Source organism: Dermacentor silvarum, chromosome 1 (assembly GCF_013339745.2).
Source record: "Dermacentor silvarum isolate Dsil-2018 chromosome 1, BIME_Dsil_1.4, whole genome shotgun sequence".
In the NCBI taxonomy this organism is placed as follows: domain Eukaryota; kingdom Metazoa; phylum Arthropoda; class Arachnida; order Ixodida; family Ixodidae; genus Dermacentor; species Dermacentor silvarum.
Genome location: NC_051154.1, coordinates 212,701,041 through 212,719,790, shown reverse-complemented (window position 1 = coordinate 212,719,790; position 18,750 = coordinate 212,701,041). Strand labels below are relative to the sequence as shown.

General features: G+C 45.5%; 1 protein-coding gene across 1 annotated transcript in view; it reads left to right on the top strand.

Moving 5' to 3' along the window:
• Window positions 1-18,750, top strand: part of LOC119436741 (tachykinin-like peptides receptor 99D) — a 128,491-nt gene that overhangs the window by 54,447 nt on the left and 55,294 nt on the right. The window contains exon 2 of the mRNA XM_037703724.2: window positions 1,500-1,600. Within this exon, the coding sequence (XP_037559652.1) occupies window positions 1,500-1,600 (101 nt within the window). The remainder of the gene's footprint in view (window positions 1-1,499; window positions 1,601-18,750) is intronic.

The window sequence follows — 18,750 nt, the reverse complement described above, 5'->3', positions numbered from 1 at the left end:
CTTAACTAACTTCTCCTTAACGCCAAAAGTTTAGGGTTCGACTCCCACCAATGGCCGTGGGTTCGTAGTCTTTTCAGACCATAGCGTTGTCACGCCAACGCCGGCTAGAAATACCTACTCCTTAATTAACACCAAATGTATGTTCGATTCCCACCAATGGTCGCGGGTTCGTAGCCTTTTTGGACCATGGCATGGTCACGCCAACGCCAGCCTTAATTAACTTCGCCTTAATGAGCACCAACGGTCGTGGGTTCCACTACCACCAATGGTCGTGCCTTCGTAGCCTTTCCGGATACTGGCGTGGTCACGTCAACGCCGCATTTTCCGCTTAATGGGGCATATAATGCTTTCGCATAAAAAAAAATTCATAAAAAAAGAACACATGCTCTCAATACATCAGTGCAGCACTTCCGATACTTGCTCTTGTTTTGACTGTTTCAAAGCATGTTTCGTTTGTGGATACAAATATCGTCAAACATCTCTTGAGCTAGCTGAGTGCGCTCCTGCGGCAAGCCAGATCAAACACATAGACATCAATCCTGATACGACAGCCGGCGCTGCTCATACGGGCATCGGGATATCTGATGTCGAAAGCGAGCGGTGACGGCCCCAGAGGTTTCCCGAACCGGAACCCTTTGCAAAGGCGTCCCGAACCACCTAACTGTGGCTCACGCCTGAACGCGATTACCACGTTCGCCGCAGTGTGGAACTGGCTGCCGCGAACCTTCGCCCAGCTCAAAAGACGACAAACAGCGCTATCAGCTCTCCCATGTCTTTGCGTAAAACAATAGTACGGAAGTCCGTTTGAGAGATGCGATGTGAAACGTTTTTCGTGTCAGTGATGGACCGATAAGGAGGCATCCTATCGTTCGCCGCACAGCCCGTCGGCTCTCCGCCGTTTTCTTTGTTTCCATTATTTTTATAGTTTGTTTCCTTCCGACTTCGTTGCTTCCGCTTGGCCCGCGTTCGATCGAGGGCGTACTTCCGCGCGAGGGGGAAGGAAGGTCGTGCTGGCGGCCGACAAAAGCGCCGGAAATAGGCGCCTCCAACGCCACACAAACGGCGCGAAAGGGGCGAAAAACCGCGAAGCGCAATTCGCGCACAGTGTGCACGCGGCCATCGACAAAAGAGGGCGACTTTATGGCTATACGGCGAAAGAACGAATCGTCGACGGGCCGCCTCGTGTTGGAATTGATGGCGGCCCTTTCAGTTATTTTTAATTTTTTTTTTCCTCCTGCGATTCTACGTTCCGCAGTCAGTGCGAATGCGTTGTCCTTTCCTTCGACCTTCCAAAGTGCCTGTAAGTGCGGCGCGCCCAGTCAGCAAAAGCTGCCCAACGGCGGCTCTAAACTATTACGTAAGCCGCGAAAGTGGCGTTGAAAGTACTTTTCTTTTTTAACGTTTCTTGTTCTTTTTCTACTTTGGTGCCGAGTTATCCCCTCTCCCTTCTGTATACTTTTCCGTTTCACAACTCCGCTTGCCTCCTCTCTTCTTTGCAGGTGATAAAGATGATGGTGATCGTGGTCGTCACTTTCGCCCTGTGCTGGCTGCCCTACCAGACGTACAATCTTCTCGCCGAGATTTACCCCGCCATAAACTCGTAAGTTTTTTTTTGTGCTAGAGCAATCTGTGAACCATAGGATTTCCCGGTTGTTACATTGGGCGAGAAAGAGAAAGAGAGAAAGAGCGATTGCGTTCTTTAGGTGTACGTGTACAGGCTGTCATAACATCTTCAAATCAAATAAATAAAGAAATTAATTAATTGAATGAGCTAAAGAAAGCAGAAACAACGCAGAATAAAGAGACAGGAAGAAAGAGAACAGTCCAATTGATGGGTTCCCACCGTTCGATATGTGCCCATTGACTGAAACACGATAGCCGGTGCGCGCCTCTGCCGGCACTTTTTGCGGCATCTGTGGGCGCTGGAGACAGCGAGATGACGCATTTTTTGTATCACATGAAAGCGAGAGCTTTTTAGATGCATTGTGACTGCACTGACCTCCTCAGCGATCATCCAGGGCTCACCAATAGTGCAACGAGCGCCGGCCGCAATGCGGCCCGAATATCGTGTACCAATCTCCGAGCCCTGTACGGGCTAACACGCACCGCCTTCTGAGTGATATATCGCGGCAATTCCGGTTTCTGTAATGATGTTTTTTTATTGCGATAGCAATGATATGAACACTCCAAGCAGATTTCTGCTATCGTCGTCGCCGTCGTCGTCGCCGTAAGGTTCCGTATAAAGTCCAAGGGCGATGAAATCGTCGCCGTGCGCCGTATATGCTGTATGTGCGACTGACAGCGCGCGAGGGACGCGTGCTTTCACGGAGAGCGAACGCACGGCGGAGAGAAACGCGATGTCTTCCGTGTGCGAAAGGCCATGGGGAGATGGGAGGGAGGGAGAGAGGGAGGGAGGGGGAAGCGACGTTTAGCTGCGGCACCAAATGCGTATCTTGCAACCGGGCGCAAGGGGAACTGGCAACTCAATCTCCCACGCGAAAGGAGGAAATCGGGATGCAGCGCGGGAGGGAGGGAGTGCGGCTTCTACTCAGCCAGCAACTGCGTACTTGTACATTGCGCGGCTTCGGGCTGTCGCGCGCACCGTTTCTTGAAAGCGATCTTCACACGGCTCTTACCTTTGTATGCGCTGTGCTTTAGCCGCTTAGTTTCCGTTGACGCGATAGACAGCACGAACCTTCGCTCAATGCTGCCGCCGCGCTTGCTCACACCAGCGTTTTGACCGTGGTTGTCTGCGGTCATCGAGTGTAATCTATTTATGTTTGCTTGTGCGCGCTGACACCATGCTTGTTACTTCAGTTAGAAAGCGAATGTGACCAAGTTTAGGCAGCCGATGAAAATACTATCCTTACCCCGTACAGCTCTCTCCTAATTTGCTATCGCAATTGATGCTTCGTCTTTCGGGCTAAACTGCGTCTTTTTACCCCTTCCTATCTCTTTGAATATCTTTGCACACGTGTAGGGTAGCAAACTGGACTTTTTATGGTTAACCTCCCAGCCGTTTCTTCCTTTCTATTCTTTTTTTTGGGGGGGAAGACGGGACCTGAGGCTGCTCAACTGAACGAGAACACGTTGGGGAATTTCTAGACGATCACTTACCGCTAGATCGAGCAGAATAGACGATAAAAAAATTTGTTCGTGGTATTTCACATAGAACTCCACAAGCCGAAGAAGCCGAACTCGACGCCGGACGCTGTAGTCATGTAGTCCGTAGTATTTTTTTTATTCCGATGGATATTTCGCTCTGCATCGAAATTCAGTAACTACTTTCTTTCACAAAACAGTATTTGCACGCGAAGACTGAGTATTATGGAAATAAAAAATGCCTAGACAACTTTGAAAACGCTGTCAAATGAAAAGTATATATAATTATTGCATACGTACGTATTAAAAAGGATAGAGGCGACCAACACCTTAATGGAATGGTCACCAGAAAAGCGTTTTTATTTCCTCAAGTCCTTAACACTGTTACTTCTCCACGTGTATGCGCCTTTCGATAATCTTTGTTTTTCTTTTTGTTTTTCATCTATTTCTTTCTTTTTTTTTTCTTTTTTTTTCAGCGACCTTCACTTTCAGGTGCACCAAGGGCTCGGTTTCTGTTGTCAAGGAAACAAAAAAAAATCGGAATATTTTAGTTCTTAACCAAATTATATATATATATATATATATATATATATATATATATATAGAGAGAGAGAGAGAGAGAGAGAGAGAAAGAGAAAGAGAGAGAGCGAAAAGGGGATTGAAACTAAACCAAACTGGGTTACAGCAGAATCTGCGGCCCTGCGTACCGGGAACAGCGAAAGCAGTCACCAATAAATGTGCGACTATATGGCATTGAAATGTGTGTCACCCATGGCAGGAATGTGTGTTTCAAGAATGCTGACCAGAAGGCAAGAAAATATTCATTTAGGCCCGGAAGTGCAGAGAAATGAGTTCTTCACTCAACAAGGTTCAAGAAGTCAATCGCACAGCATGGACAAGAAGCTTACGAAATAGTTATTGACCATCTGCTAACAGTGCCACCTGAAGGTGGCATGCAAGGCTGTCACACACGTCACAGAAGCATAGAATCAAGTTTAGCTATTAGAAATTCAGGCATGTAGGACGCGTTAACGATTCGCCATGAAATATTTATAAAAGCGATCGTTGATGCACGATCAAGGGGAGCATATACATTGGCGTAAGTAATGTCAACCTAAGTCAATGGCAAGACGGTCCACTTGTGACACGTTCATGCATGTGTGAATCTGAATGAGAGTTTCAAAAGTCTAAAGAAACGCGTTCATTCGTTCAATGCCTGCTTCTTTAAGCGCTTTTGCGAAAGTACTGAGATGCGTAGAACGCTGGACGTGTGCCTTTATATCGGTGTTTCTTTTGCGCCATCATATCTATTGAATTTAAGCGTTTTGACGCGTTCGCGCGTTCGTTGGTGCATCATTGTATACACCGGTTTCTCCCACGTAACTTGAGCCAAACTTCAAAAATATGCAAATGTCGCGTAGCTGGACAGAACCAAGGTAAAGTTGTTTGCCGTCGCTTGGAGATACTCAGATTATTTCTGGCATTCCGCCCAATTATATAAGTAGTCTTAATTAATCCAATTCTGCTATATATAATATTAGATTGAAAGTGTCAATGAGAAGATTGTAGAGCAACATGAAAAACTCCCGATGGATCGGGAGCTGGATCCAGCTTTCTGTTGCTCAATACGTGCTACATAAAAGTGTTTTTCCAGGCATGAAGTAAGCCCGCGAGTACATGAAAAATTGCCGCGCGACTGGCCGCTCGCGGAACTTTGCGTGTATAGATAATCTTAATTAATCAAGATTAATTATGTACCAAGGCGGGATGTAAAAAGTAATCTGAGTATCTCGAAGCGACCAACAACAACACGACCTTGGTTCTGTACAGATACGCGGAATCTGCATATTTTTAACGTTCGGCTCTAGTTGCGTGGGAGAACCGCTATATGTTTCAAGCGTTTCAAGGCGCACGCTGCTATGAACGGATTGAGAACGCGCTCTGCCTGAAACCACACCAATCTAGGACGGTGACAATGCCGAGCTGCCTATGTGTTACCGTAGATTAGGGCTTCTTCCCTCAATATTGAAAACCGATCTTAAGAAGACCGCTGAGGTAGCGCTCTAACTTTGCTGCCGAGATGAAATGAACGATAGGGAAAGTTGAAAACACTATTCAAATCCCGTGAAGGGACCATACGGCTAAGAAATGACTACCAGTTCGGCCTGAAGCGGGCAGGCCGAGTGCCGTCAATGGGGGTCAAATTAACCGAAATGACGTGCTATCTAGTTCGATATAAACGAGTGTTTCTTCCATAGCAATGTATGATTTTCGCCGGGGCTTTCCAGTTCATTCGAGTGCAGGGAAAATTCGAATTAACAGACACCAAATTAACGGGAGTTGATAATATATATATATATATATATATATATATATATTGTAGCGGCACTTCTCAGAGGTCAAGACTCCATTACAACAAGAATGGCAAGTTCACTTTCACAGTAGCTGGAGCCCACATATCGCCCTCGCGTCCGCTGGACTGCGAGCGGCTACGGCGAATCACAACACTGACTCCGCAGCCTTGGGTGATGACTGGGGATTTTAACGCCCACCTGGGGAAGCTCTAAGATAACCTCGAGGGGCTGAAGATTGGTGTCATTTGCCTCGGAACAAGAGCTGTGTTTGTTAAATGATGGAAGCCCCACCTTTCTGCGTGCATATGTCTTCAGTAGCTGCCTGGACCTCATTCTTCGTTTCACGCTCCTTCACCAGAAAGGTTACGTGGCTTTCGCATATTACACGCTGGGAAGTCACCACCTCCCCACATATCTTAGGATTGAAGGGCTGACTGACTCCAAGCTACCCGGCGTCAACAAATGTATCGACTGGCCGATGTTCAAGTCAATTGTGGAAGACGGCTGTCGTGAAGGCTTGTCATCTAGGCTAGAGGACAATATAAAGGGTGCCCTAGAGGCTGCCGCGCGTTCTCTTTCGAGAACGTCTACACGCACCGAATACGACATTGAACTGGAGAAGCTGCGTGCAATTCATCGCCGTGCAGAGCGAAGGTACAGACGTACAAAGTCTGTACATGACTTGAGGTTGGCCAGAAGAACTCATAAGGAAATTCAGTGTTGCATGGACAAACTCGCATCGCAAATATGGATGTCATTCTGCGAGTCCTTGGATCCAATAAAACCTCTGTCTCACATATGGAAAACTTTTCGTGGTCTTCGTGGAACCCCTCAGCAGCACCACCCTTTCAAGTCTATGGCCCTTCATCAACAATGCAGATACTGACGTCGCTAACGATTTCTGCAGGAGGATTGCTGGCGAAACAAGACCCACCGGAACATCGACGTTCGACCACTCACCGATTTCACGCGACCCCCGCATGGACAGTCCTTTCACTATGGACGAACTTGAAGCTGAACTTGCCTTGTGCAAACGCTCATCATCGCCAGGAACCGACGGTATAACCTACCATGCCCTATGCAATCTTGGCGAAGAGGCTCGCAAAGTGCTCCTGCTCTTGTTTAACAGCTCCTGGCAGACAGGCACCGTTCTCCAGGAATGGAAGACCAGTCGCCTAATTCCACTGCTCAAGCCTGGTAACTCGCCTGTAGACATTGCATCATATCGGCCGACTGCGCTTGCCAGCTTCATCGGAAAACTAATAGAGAGAATGGTTCTAGCACGATTACAATGGCGCCTAGAACATTACGAGGTATATCCAGTCGCAATGGCCGGTTTCAGGCGTGGCCATTCTTCCATAGACAACGTTGTAGACTTGGTGACGTACGTCGATAATCAGAAGTCCTGCAAACAATTATCTGATTCCCCGTTTCTCGATGTTAAAGGAGCATATGATAACGTAACACACGAAGTGATCTACAGAACGTTAGAGGCAGTAGAACTTGCCGGCAAGATCGACTTCTGGATTAGTAGCTACCTACAAACGAGCTCCTTTTTCATACTTATCGAGGATGGCCCTACCTCACAGCATTACAGTAACCTAAGGGTCCGACCGTCAGGGCGGAGCACTGAGCCTAACGCTCTTCAATCTAACAGTCAGTGGACTCGCCGACATTCTTAGATGCACCATTCGGCTCTCCATCTATGCTGACGACATTAGTATTTGTACGTCGGCTGTGACGCGACTTCAGCTTCGCGCGTGGCTTCAGAAGGCAGTCACTTTACTATCATCCAACCATCGAAAACGAGGACTTCACATATAATGTGAAAAGTGTGCAGTGGTGGCATTTACCAGGAAACCAATGTCTCCGTACATGATATCCGTCGACGGACAGTTGATATCGTACAGCACAAGTCTGAGGTTTTCGGGCGTGGTTAATGACAGAATTCTGTCCTGGACCCTTCATTTGAATTATGTGAAAAAACGACTGGCGGGAATTTGCCATATGTTTAGGTTCCCAGAAGGAAAGACTTGGGGAGTGTCAATAAACTTTATGCTGCAACTGTAAATGGTCCTCTTTATTGGATTCCTGCGGTACAGCCTACCGTTCATCTCCAACACCTGCAGAACTAATCTGAATACAATCCCAGGCATCCAAGCCTAAGCCTTCAGGATATGATTTGGTCTACCGCGCAGCGTGTCAACGACAGAAGTTATTGTAATCGCTCAAGAGTACACTATCAGGACACACATTACCGTTGAAACAATGAGTGCGCACATAATACACTTCGCCCGGACCCCTACCCACCACCTCGCAAGTTTCCGTGTAGAAAGGCCCTACGTGACTTTCACTGCAACTGTCTTTGCGCACCATGCATCTCTTACGTCAGGGTGCACACCAGCGGCGAGACCTTCGATTCCTCCATGGAGTGTGATCCATGCTCATGTAAACCTCATAATCTCCGGATTTCAGAAAAAGTCGGACTTACCGTCCTCTACATTCAAGTAACTTAATTTACTCCTCTTGTACGAGAAATACAGCGACTATACTGATGGCTGAATACAGCGACTATACACAAGTCTATACTGATGGCTCAACTACATCAACCAGTTCCGGCGGTGCTGTAGTTATACCAACAAGGGGAATAACCCAATGGTTCAAGACTTCCCATATCACTACGTCTACAGCTACAGAGCTCGCGGCTCTCCACGGTGCGCTTCATGTGATCAATGCAGAGAGTCCTGGAAAGTGGACAGTCTTCTGCGATTCAAGACCGGCCTTACAATGTGTAGAGTGGTTTCTTCGAGATGGAACTGACGGTCAGGTGACATGCGAAATCATGTAACTTATCCTTGCCTTGAGAGAAAAAGGCCATGATATCTATTTTTAATGGATACCAGGCCATTGTGGCATCAGTGGAAATGATGAGGCAGATAAGGCTGCTAGGACGTCAAACCAAGAAGACAGCTGCGTCCCCATTCCTCTCTCATGAACAGAAAGCTGCAGGTACACTCTCGTCAGCTGAGTGTACCTGCACATACAAGGTGCACCAGACTGCAGAGGCTAAACCTTTCGCTGCAACTCGGACCTCCGGCCGGACCGCACCGACGCGAAGCGTCTCTTTTGTGTCCGTTGTGGTTGGGCCGGAGTTGCCTTCACGAAAGCTTATTCAGCAGCAATTGAAATGGCTGACAGTCCTGCATGTGATGTCTGCGGCTGCGAGGCGAACATTGACCACTTATTGTGCCACTGTCCTCAGTTTTAAGCACAAAGACAACCTATGTCCAACGCATTCAGGAAACTATGTGATTGTCTTCTGAGTGAACAGACAATACTAGAACACCGTCCCCACCGATCATCGGCTCAGAAGGCAGTGAAAACACTCTTGTGATTTCTGACAACGTCCGGCTTCTGCGAACGTCTTTGACTCTAGTGCTGTCCGTGCCCGTCTCTCTACCCCCCCCCTCTCTCTTCTTTCTTTCTATTGCCCCTCTCCCTTCACCAAGCGTGGGGCAGCCAACCGAACTTTTGTCTAGTTAACATCCCTACTTACCTTTTCTCTCTCTCTCTCCCTTCCATCTCCTACCGAAGCAGTTGCCCATTTAGCCCGTAACGATATATATGAAGAGTGGAGTTCGTGACAAGTCGTGTTTTGTTTGACAGTAGTGCTTTTCTTTCGAGGCACGTTTGGTAAGTTGCATTCATTATTATTCATTTCTCTGAGAATACCTTGGAACAACTTTGAGTTTTAGGAACGTTCTGTTAGGCAGAGGGCAGTGTTGGTCTCTTCTGATCAAGGTAGAGGTAGATAAATTTTCGAGTTATTGGGATGTTTGCTTTGAGGAAAACGTGACAGCTGAACGCTCAAGAATGAATAGCGTCAGTGGTTTTTTCGCAGAGATATGTAGATATTTCGCATGAGTTTCCGTTAAGCTAAGACTTTCTTTTTGGATTTCGCGAGTTCGGAAAATAACGCTGTATCAGGTTAAATACTGGTTATTCTGCAGACTACTTCAGCTGATTTTAGAAATCGCCGGATGGTTGTTCCCGCACGCACGTAGAGAGTACCGCGCCTTAGAAACGGACTGCGCGGATCGCTTTTAGTAATGGTACGCTCTACAGATTTCTTCTCTCTTCGACGTATTATGGAAGGGTATGTCTAAGGCTGTGCGTGTCTTGCACGTGTATCTAGAAGACGGCAGAATTTGAGTTTCATTTAGTGCGTGGAAGTACTTATAAATGAGCGCGAATCTTCTTGTAGTCTTCAACGCGTAATTTGCACAAGTTCTTTTGTTTTTGTTTCTGTAATGCGTAAGTCGCACGCAAGAGTTTTGACCGCAAAATGAGAGCGAGTCTGATAGTACATCCGTGAAGTCAACGAGGCTCTCAGTGGCACTATTACGTGCGTTAATAACGGATGTAGAGTACGAACATATGACATTTCAATTCTCAATGATTTAGGGTCATTCGGCAGTTAAGTTGGATTATTTTAGTGTTGTATGCATAGACGCGTAGTGTTCTGTTCGATTTTTTTTCAGCCCACTACATTTACAGGCATGTAGTGGCGCCTGAACCGGCAAAAAGAAAAAAAAAATATATTGCCGAGAGCTAGTGGGGCTATACTACTCAAGGTCCAACCAAATTAGGAAGGCCCACTAAGCTTCAACAAAGCCACTCCCTCACCAGAACAGGAATTGGCCTCCCTGGTGCAGTATTCGGCCACTACCTCCCTCATGACTCCAACAATTTACCCATGGCCCTCAGTCCCCAGTGGCTGCGGAGCACCTGACCAAGGCGGCGGTCAGACCTGCGACGCGACAGAGGGTGCTAAGAATCTCTGGGTCCGGACAGGCCGCCACTGGAAACTGAACCTGGCAACGTTCAACACTCGCACCCTTTCGAGTGAGCCTAGTTTAGCCGGGCTATTTGAAGAATTATCAGGTATTGCCTGGGATATTAATTATTGGCCTTAGTGAGGTTAGAAGAACTGGTGAGGCTTACACAGTGCTGACTAACGGCCACGTCCTCTGCTACAGAGGTCTTCCGGATAAGAGAGAATTTGGGGTAGGATTTCTAGTCCATAAGGACATAGCGGGCACCATTGATGAATTCTTCAGCATTAATGAGAGGGTAGCAGTCGTCGTAATAAAGCTTAATAGGAGGTAAAGAAGGAAGGTAGTTCAAGCCTACGCGCCAACCTCCAGTCACTATGATGAAGAAATACAACAGTTTTATTAAGATGTTGAATTAGCAATGAGGAAGGCGCAAACTCAGTATACTGTGGGGGAAAAGCAGTAAAAGTGGGGGAAAAGCAGGCTGGTGAGCAAGCAATTGGCAACTACGGCATCGACTCTAGGAACCCTAGAGGAGAAATGTTGGTAGAATTCGCGGAAAGGAATATGCTCCGAATAATGAATACCTTCTTCAGGAAGCGCAGCAACAGGAAGTGGACTTGGAAAAGCCCTAATGGAGAGACAAGGAATGAAATAGATTTCATACTCTCTGCCGATCCCAGCTAGTGCAGGATGTAGAAGTGTTAGGTAGAGATAAAGTGCAGTGACCATAGGCTAGTGAGGTCTAGGATTTCTCTCAATTTGAAGAGAGAAAGAATAAAATTAGTCAAGAAGAAACAGGCCAACCTAGACGCAGTAAAGGTAAAAGCAGACCAGTTCAGGCTGGATGGTTGCAAACAAATATGCAGCTTTAGAACAGGAAGATGAGAGAGAGAGAAACGAAGAGGGAAAGGTAGGGAGGTTAACCAGGACGTGCCCGGTTGGTTACCCTACACCTGGGGAGGGGAAAAAGGGAAGCAATGATAAGGGAGAAAAAATAAAAAATAGAGTCAGTCATTCGCAGAGACAGTCACAGAAGAAGCTCCGCTGTCACAAGCGTTCGTAGAATCCAGTACTCTTCACGAACTGCAGAAGGGCTTACAGGAAGATGAAGACAACATAGAGATAATGAATGAAACCGTAACTAGGCTGATCTCAGAAGCAGCAATTGAAGTGGGAGGTAAGGCATCAAGGCAACCAGTAGGTAAACTCTTCCAAGTAACAAAGGGACCTAATAAATAAACGTCAAAACATGAAAGTGTCAAACTCGAGGGATTAGATAGAATTCACTGAACTGTCGAAACTGATCAACAACAAGAAAGTAAAGGATATCCGAAATTATAACGTGGAAAAGGTTGAGGAAGCAGTAAAATATGGACGCAGCGTGAAATCAGTGAGAAGAAAACTTGGCATAGGGCAAGGCAAAATGTATACACTGAAAGATAAGCATGGTAATGTCGTCAGCAATTTCGATGACATAGTAAAAACAGCGGAATCATTCTATACTGACCTGTACAGCTCCCAGAGCATCCAAGCTACTTTCATGCGAAGTAGTGATGAACAGGACACAGAGGCTCCTTCTATAACTAGCGATGAAGTTAGAAGGGCCTTGAAAGACATGACCAGGGGAAAAGCTGCCGGAGAAGATAAAATAACAGTCGATTTAATCAAAGATGGAGGAGATATCATGCTTGAAAAGCTTGCAGCCCTTTATACGCAATGCCTCACGACTTCAAGTGTACCTGAAAGCTGGAGAACGCCAACATTATACTCATCCATAAGAAGGGAGACGTTAAATAATTAAAGAGTTATAGACACATTAGCTTGCTTTCAGTATTGTGTAAAATATTCACCAAAATAATTTCCAATCGAATCAGGGCAACACTTGACTTCAACCAACCAATAGAACAGGCTGGCTTCAAGAAGGGAGATTCTACGATGGATCATATTCATGTCATCAATCAGGTAATAGAGAAATCTGCAGAGTACAATCAACCTCTCTATATTGCTTTATAGATTATGAAAAAAACATTTGATTCAGTAGAGATAACAGCAGTCATAGAGGCATTGCGTAATCAAGGAGTACATGAGGCATACGTGAATATCTTTGCAAATATCTACAAGGATTCCACAGCTATACCTTGGTTCTCCACAAGAAAAGTAGAAAGTTACCTATCAAGAAAGGGGTCAGGCAAGGAGACACAATCTCTCCAATGCTATTCACTGCATGCTTAGAAGAAGTATTCAAGCTCTTAGACTGGGAAGGCTTAGGAGTGAGGATCAACAGCGAATATCTCAAAAACCTTCGGTTTGCAGATGACATTGTCCTATTCAGCATCAATGGGGACGAATTACAGCTAATGATTGAGCTCCTTAATCGAGAAAGTGTAAGAATTGGGTTGAAGATTAACATCCAGAAGACCAAGATAATGTTAAATTGCCTGGCAAGAGAACAAGAATTCAAAATCGCCAGTCAGCCTCTAGAGTCTGTAAAGGAGCATGTTTATCTTGTTCAATTACTCACAGGGGACCCTGATCACGAGAACGAAATTTACAGAAGAATAAAATTGGGTTGGAGTGCATACGGCCGGCATTGCCAAATCTTTACTGGAGCTTACCACTGTCGTTGCAAAGGAAAGTGTACAATCATTGCATTGTACCGGTGATAAAATATGGGACAGAAACTTGGAGGTTAACAAAGAAGCTGGAGAACAAGTTAAGGACCGCACAAAAAGCGATGGAACGAAAAATGTTAGGCCTAACGTTAAGATATATGAAGAGAGCGGTGTGGATCAGAGAACAAATGGGGATAACCGATATTCTCGTTGACATTAAACAGAAAAAATGGAGCTGGGCAGGCCATGTAGTTCGTAGGATGGATAACCGGTGGACTATTAGAGTTACAGAATGGATACCAAGGGAAGGAAAGCGCAGTCGAGGACGGCAGAAAACTAGGTGGGGTAATGAAGTTAGGAAATTTGCAGGCGCAAGCTGGAATCAGCTAGCGCAAGATATGGGTAATTGGAGATTACAGGGAGAGGCCTTCCTACTGCAGTGCACATAAATATAGGCTGATGATGATAGAGTGTCCCAACTATCATGCACCGACATTTCAAAATATGGTAATGTTACGTAGCTGGACATAACCAAGGTAACGTTGTTTGCCGTCAGTCGGAGATACTTTGATTATTTTTCGTATTCCGCTTAATTACATAATTAGTCTTAATTGATTAATCAACCTATCAAATAGTATGTTTAGATGAAAAGTGTCAATGAGACAATTGTAAAGCAACATGATAAACTCTCGATACAGCTTCCTGTTGCCTCAATACGTCCCACATAAAGTTTTTCCGAGCGTGAAAGAAGCCCGTGGATATACACGCAAAATTGCCGCGCGACTAGCCACTCGAGGCACTTGCGTGTATTCACGAGCTTCTTTCACGCTCGGAAAAACACTTTTATGTTGCACGTATTGAGCAACAGAAAACTGCGTAGGGATTTCTTCATGTTGCTCTAAAATTTTCTCATTGACAGTTTTCATCTAATTATAACATTTGAGTTCAATTAAGACCAATTATATAATTAGCTGGAATGCAAAAATAATCTGAGTATCTCCAAGCGACGGCAAGCAACATTACCTTGCTTCTGTCAAGTTAAGTAACATTAACATATTTTGAAATCTCGGTGCATGATAGTTGGGACATCCTGTATATTTCCTTGTATACATATATACATCCCTTTGTGCATACCATTCCCGCGCAGCAGATGAGTGTGTAGTCATTAACTAGAGTTTGCGTGTTACTCAAGAATCTTAATAAGAGCGCTAAAAACTAACACATCGTTTTCAAAAATATATTCAATTAGGGGCTCTTTTATTCCTTCGCTTCATATAGAAGCCCGCGAGATGCACGCAGAATTGCCGCGCGACTGACCGCTCGAGGCATTTTTCGTGTATTCGCAGGCTTCTTTCACACTCGAAAAAAACACATTTATGTAGCACATATTGAGCAACAGAAAGCTGTATCGGGATTATTTATGATGCTCTACAATTTTCTCATTGACACCTATAATTGAGACAGTACTTCTCGAGTTAGATATAATTACAATTACCTGATTAAATCTCAGTAACGAAAAAATTACTGGCGTCTCCACTGTACTGGAAACAATACGCACTACGTTTGCTTCGCGAAATGCCGTTCCTCTTTTTTTAAATCTTGCTGCGTGATAGCTGGGACACCCTGTATATATGTATATATAATATGAACGAAATATTTCTTCGGATCCGGTGTTTATTTAATGAAAAGAAGTACAGGCGCACGTAGACAAGCAACAACATTTAATTTCGACGTTTCCGCCGGGGTCCTGCCTTCATGAAGAGTCTTGATGAAGGCAGGACCCCGGCCGAAACGTCGAAATTATATAATTTTGCTTTTCTACGTGCGCCTGCACTTCGTATATATATATATATATATATGGAAATTTGCTTTGCCAGTACATTGTCTCGCTCTCCTTATCTCTAAGTGTGAGTGCGCGTGCGTGCGTGCATGCATGTGTGTATGTGTGTGTGTTACGAATATCACTCAGGACGGCATTTCAAGAGGTACTTGAAGTATTCGCCTCTTTTAAAGCCAAATAATTCATGTTCCACTTACAAAATAACATTAACCATAACACAAAAAACTCTATTATATGCACTACGTAGTATCTGCATTATTTCTATTGATGAAGGCACAGGAATATAAAACATGTGCTCAAAACGTCTCGCAAAGTTCGCAAAACTGGAACAAGAACTTTACTTTCAACAAAGTATGCAGCTTTCGTGGAACAGTTAGGCGACTCTTCTAAATGATGAGAAGATCTAAACACAAACTCACTTTTGTGGTCGAGGCAACAAGCAAAAGTGGTAAAATAAGTATGCAAAAGTCGGGCAATACCAAACAGTTGTAGCCATCGTGAAAGCTGAAGGAATGTGCTATTAAACTCTCAAAACTCTTGAAAATTGAAATCACCTTTATTCTAACAGTAGCTAAAGTTCCATCTCATATACCGAAATGTTTTTTCTGACACACCATTTCCGAGCAGCAGCTTCGTGTGTAGTCATTAACTAGAATTCGCGGCGTGTTACTCCAGAATCTTGATAAAAAAGCTCAAAACTAACACTTAATATATTCAATTAGGGGCTCTTTTTTCGCCTTCGGTTCACGTTCTGGCGGCGGAAACGTTCTTTCGGTCAATTTATGCTCGCTCGTATTTTTTTTTTACTTCGCATTTCTTACGAGGGCACACTGCGCCCTTACGTTGTCTTTTTTTGCCCCCTCCCCCCCGGCCCCCTATTTCACGCTCTTCCAAATAGTTTCTGTTAAATGTTCGCCCTGGTCCTAATTTTTTTTCCTTGTGTGTTGCGCCCGTTTCATTGGCTCCTGTTATGGACCATTGAATGCAATGTCGTTCACGTGGACTAGCGTAATAAGAGGGCTGATGTGCAAGCGAAGCAGCTAAGTCGATGGTAGTTGTTACAGGTCTTTCGGGCTTACGCATTTTATTGCGATAGCAATTATATGGACACTCCAGGCGCATTTCTTTTGTCTCCGTCGCCGTGATGTTCTGTATAAAGTTCAAGGGCGGTAACACCGTCGCCGCGCGCCGCATGCGGTATGTGCGAGTGAAAGTGTGCGGGGGGGGGGGGGGGAGCCAACGATCGCGGCTTAATCTGGGGCACGCAAGGGAGAGAAGCTGACAGGAAACGCGCCGTCTTCCGTCGTACGAAAGGCCGTGGGGGGATGGGAGTGAGGGAGGGAGGGAGGGGCGGCGTGGTTCTCTGACAGCAACTGCGCATTTCGTGACCGCGCGCATGGGGAACCGCCGATCGCGGCTCAATCTCGTGCGCGCAGGGAGGGAGGCAGCGCGGCAGGTAGGGGGGACGGCGTTTGACTCTGGCACCAACTGCGTACATTGCACGGCCGCGCACGGTTACGCGCGCCTTATCTTGAAAGCAATCTGCAGGCGGCTCATACCTTTATGCGTGCGGTGTTCTCGTCGCTCAGTTTGGGTTGAAGCGATAAACAGCACGAAGGTCACTTCGGTCACTGCTGCGGCCGCGCTTTCTGACGCCAGCGTTTTGACAGCGAGTGTCCGCGGTCATCGAGTGTAATGTGTTCATGTTTGCCTGTGCGCGCGGACACCATGCTTGTTAATTTAGTTAGGAAGCGAATATTTCCAAGTTTATGCCGATAAAACTACTATCCTTACTTCGTATAGCTGTCTACTAATTTGCTATCGCAATCGATGCTTCGCCTTTCGGGCGAAACTGCGACTCCTTTTTTTCCTTTTCTGCCCTCTTCCCTCTCCCCCCAGTGCAGAGTAGAAAACTAGGTGCAACCTGGTTAGCCTCCCTTTATTTCCATTACTTTCTCTCTCTCTCTTAGCTGGCTCCTATGGCTGTCAAAGCATGCTGTTTTCTATGCTTACCAGAATTTCCATTAAGCACTGGTTGTAGTAAGCACTCACATTTGTCGTATCTGGATGCATTCTTTTATGTGTTTTCAAACTGGGCCTTCGCTTTCATCGTCATTTGAATCGACGTGCCGCGAGCCTGTCACGTTTTCATCCTTTCTTGAGCAGTGCTTGCAAGAAGGAGCGCTCGAGACAAGATTTGTTATCGACGCGCCGTTTTTAGGACGTGCATCTTCGTCGTCGTTTTCAACTTCGATTCGTCAAACTCTGAGATGAGAAGAATAACAATTTAAATTTATAATACGGGCACAGTCGTTGCGACTGATATCATGTAAGTCAATATTAGGCCTCCTAATACTCTTAATCTTTACAAATTTACATCGCGTAACGCTGCATCTAGTTTTAATTGTTGATAGACTTTCAATTATAGGCAGCAGCGTTGCTACACTTTCCTGACCCAGTGCCATTTTATATTCACGGATTCTGTCTTTCTTAGTAATATACTATCGCTAAATCTTGCCCAAGGAATTATACTATGTAATTGTCATTTGTACACATTTATCTTTACTTGTCGCTGTAACACACCATTTAGTTTTAGTTGACAGATTTCAGGTATACTCCACAGCGTTGGCAGACTTTTCTGCCCGAGTGCCATTTTCTAGGAACACGTTTATGTGACATCTTTGTAATATAATAACGCTAGATTTTTCAGAGGGAATTATATTATGCGCTCTCTTGTCGCTCTAATGCAGCCTCCCGTTTTAATTGTTGACAGACATTCAGGTGAACGCACCAGTGTTGCCATACTTTTCTGCCCAAGCACCATTTTTTATTAAAACTATCATGTCTATCTCCGTGATTTACTATCGCAAGATTTTCCCAAGGAACGAGTAATATGCTTCAAGTTTCTGTTTAGCTTTTCCTGGGTGGCCAGATTTTACTGTCTGGTACTCAAGTTGCCAGGAGTTCGTGTTGTATGCCTACTTAACTTAATCAAGTGTTCATGATTATTTGAACTTGTTTTAAAGCGAAACGTTTCCGCGAAACATGGCAAGGTCGTCATTCCGTCATCGTCTTTTCGCCACCTTCATTTTTAACGTCATCATTCCATCTCTGTCGTTGCTTCGTTACCACGCCGTCGTCATCGATCCGTCATCGTCACTCTGTCATCGTCACCGCGTGGTCGTCATACTATCGTTGTCAGTCAATCGTCGTCACGCCTTCACCATCGTCCTCTTTCTATCATCGTCATTCTGTCGTCTACATAGCGTCATCATCATGCGTTCGTCGTCAATCCAACGTCATCATTCATTCGTTGTCAAGTCATCATCATCATTCTGCCACCCTCATTCCGTCGTCACCATTTCGTCGTTACGATGCCGTCATCATCATTCCGTTGTCGTCCCTGTGTCGTCATTAATCCATTGTTTTTTTTCCCATTGTCGTTATGGTGTCACCATCATTCCATCGTCATCATTCGGTCACCGTGATTGCGTCGTCGTCGTGAATTTGCCCTGACGTCGTCATCATTTCTTCGTTGCCATACCTACGGCACTGTTCCGTCATCGTCGCTCTCTTGTCGTCAATTGTAACTGATGTGCAAAATCAACATTCACAAGCAAAGAATGACAAGGACGCAGCGCTCTCTGCTCAACTTGTCCTACTTGCAGCTGTCGTCAATCAACCGTCCTCGTACCGTCGTCTTCCCACCGTCGTAATCATCCAGTCATCGTTTCACTGTTATGATTTCGTCGTCGTCATGCAGTCAACATTTTGCAATAGTCTTTCCGAAGTCGTCTAGTTGTCATCGTCGCTGCATCATCGTCATACAGTGTTCGTCATGACGTCGCGGCCGTTCCATCGACGTCGTTACATGATCGCCATTCCTGCGCTGTTATCTCACTGCCATCATGCCCTTTGCGTCACGCCATCGTCGCCATCCATCGGCGCCATTCATCGTCATTCGATATTGTCATTCCTTCGTCGTCGTGCATAGGATCTGCATC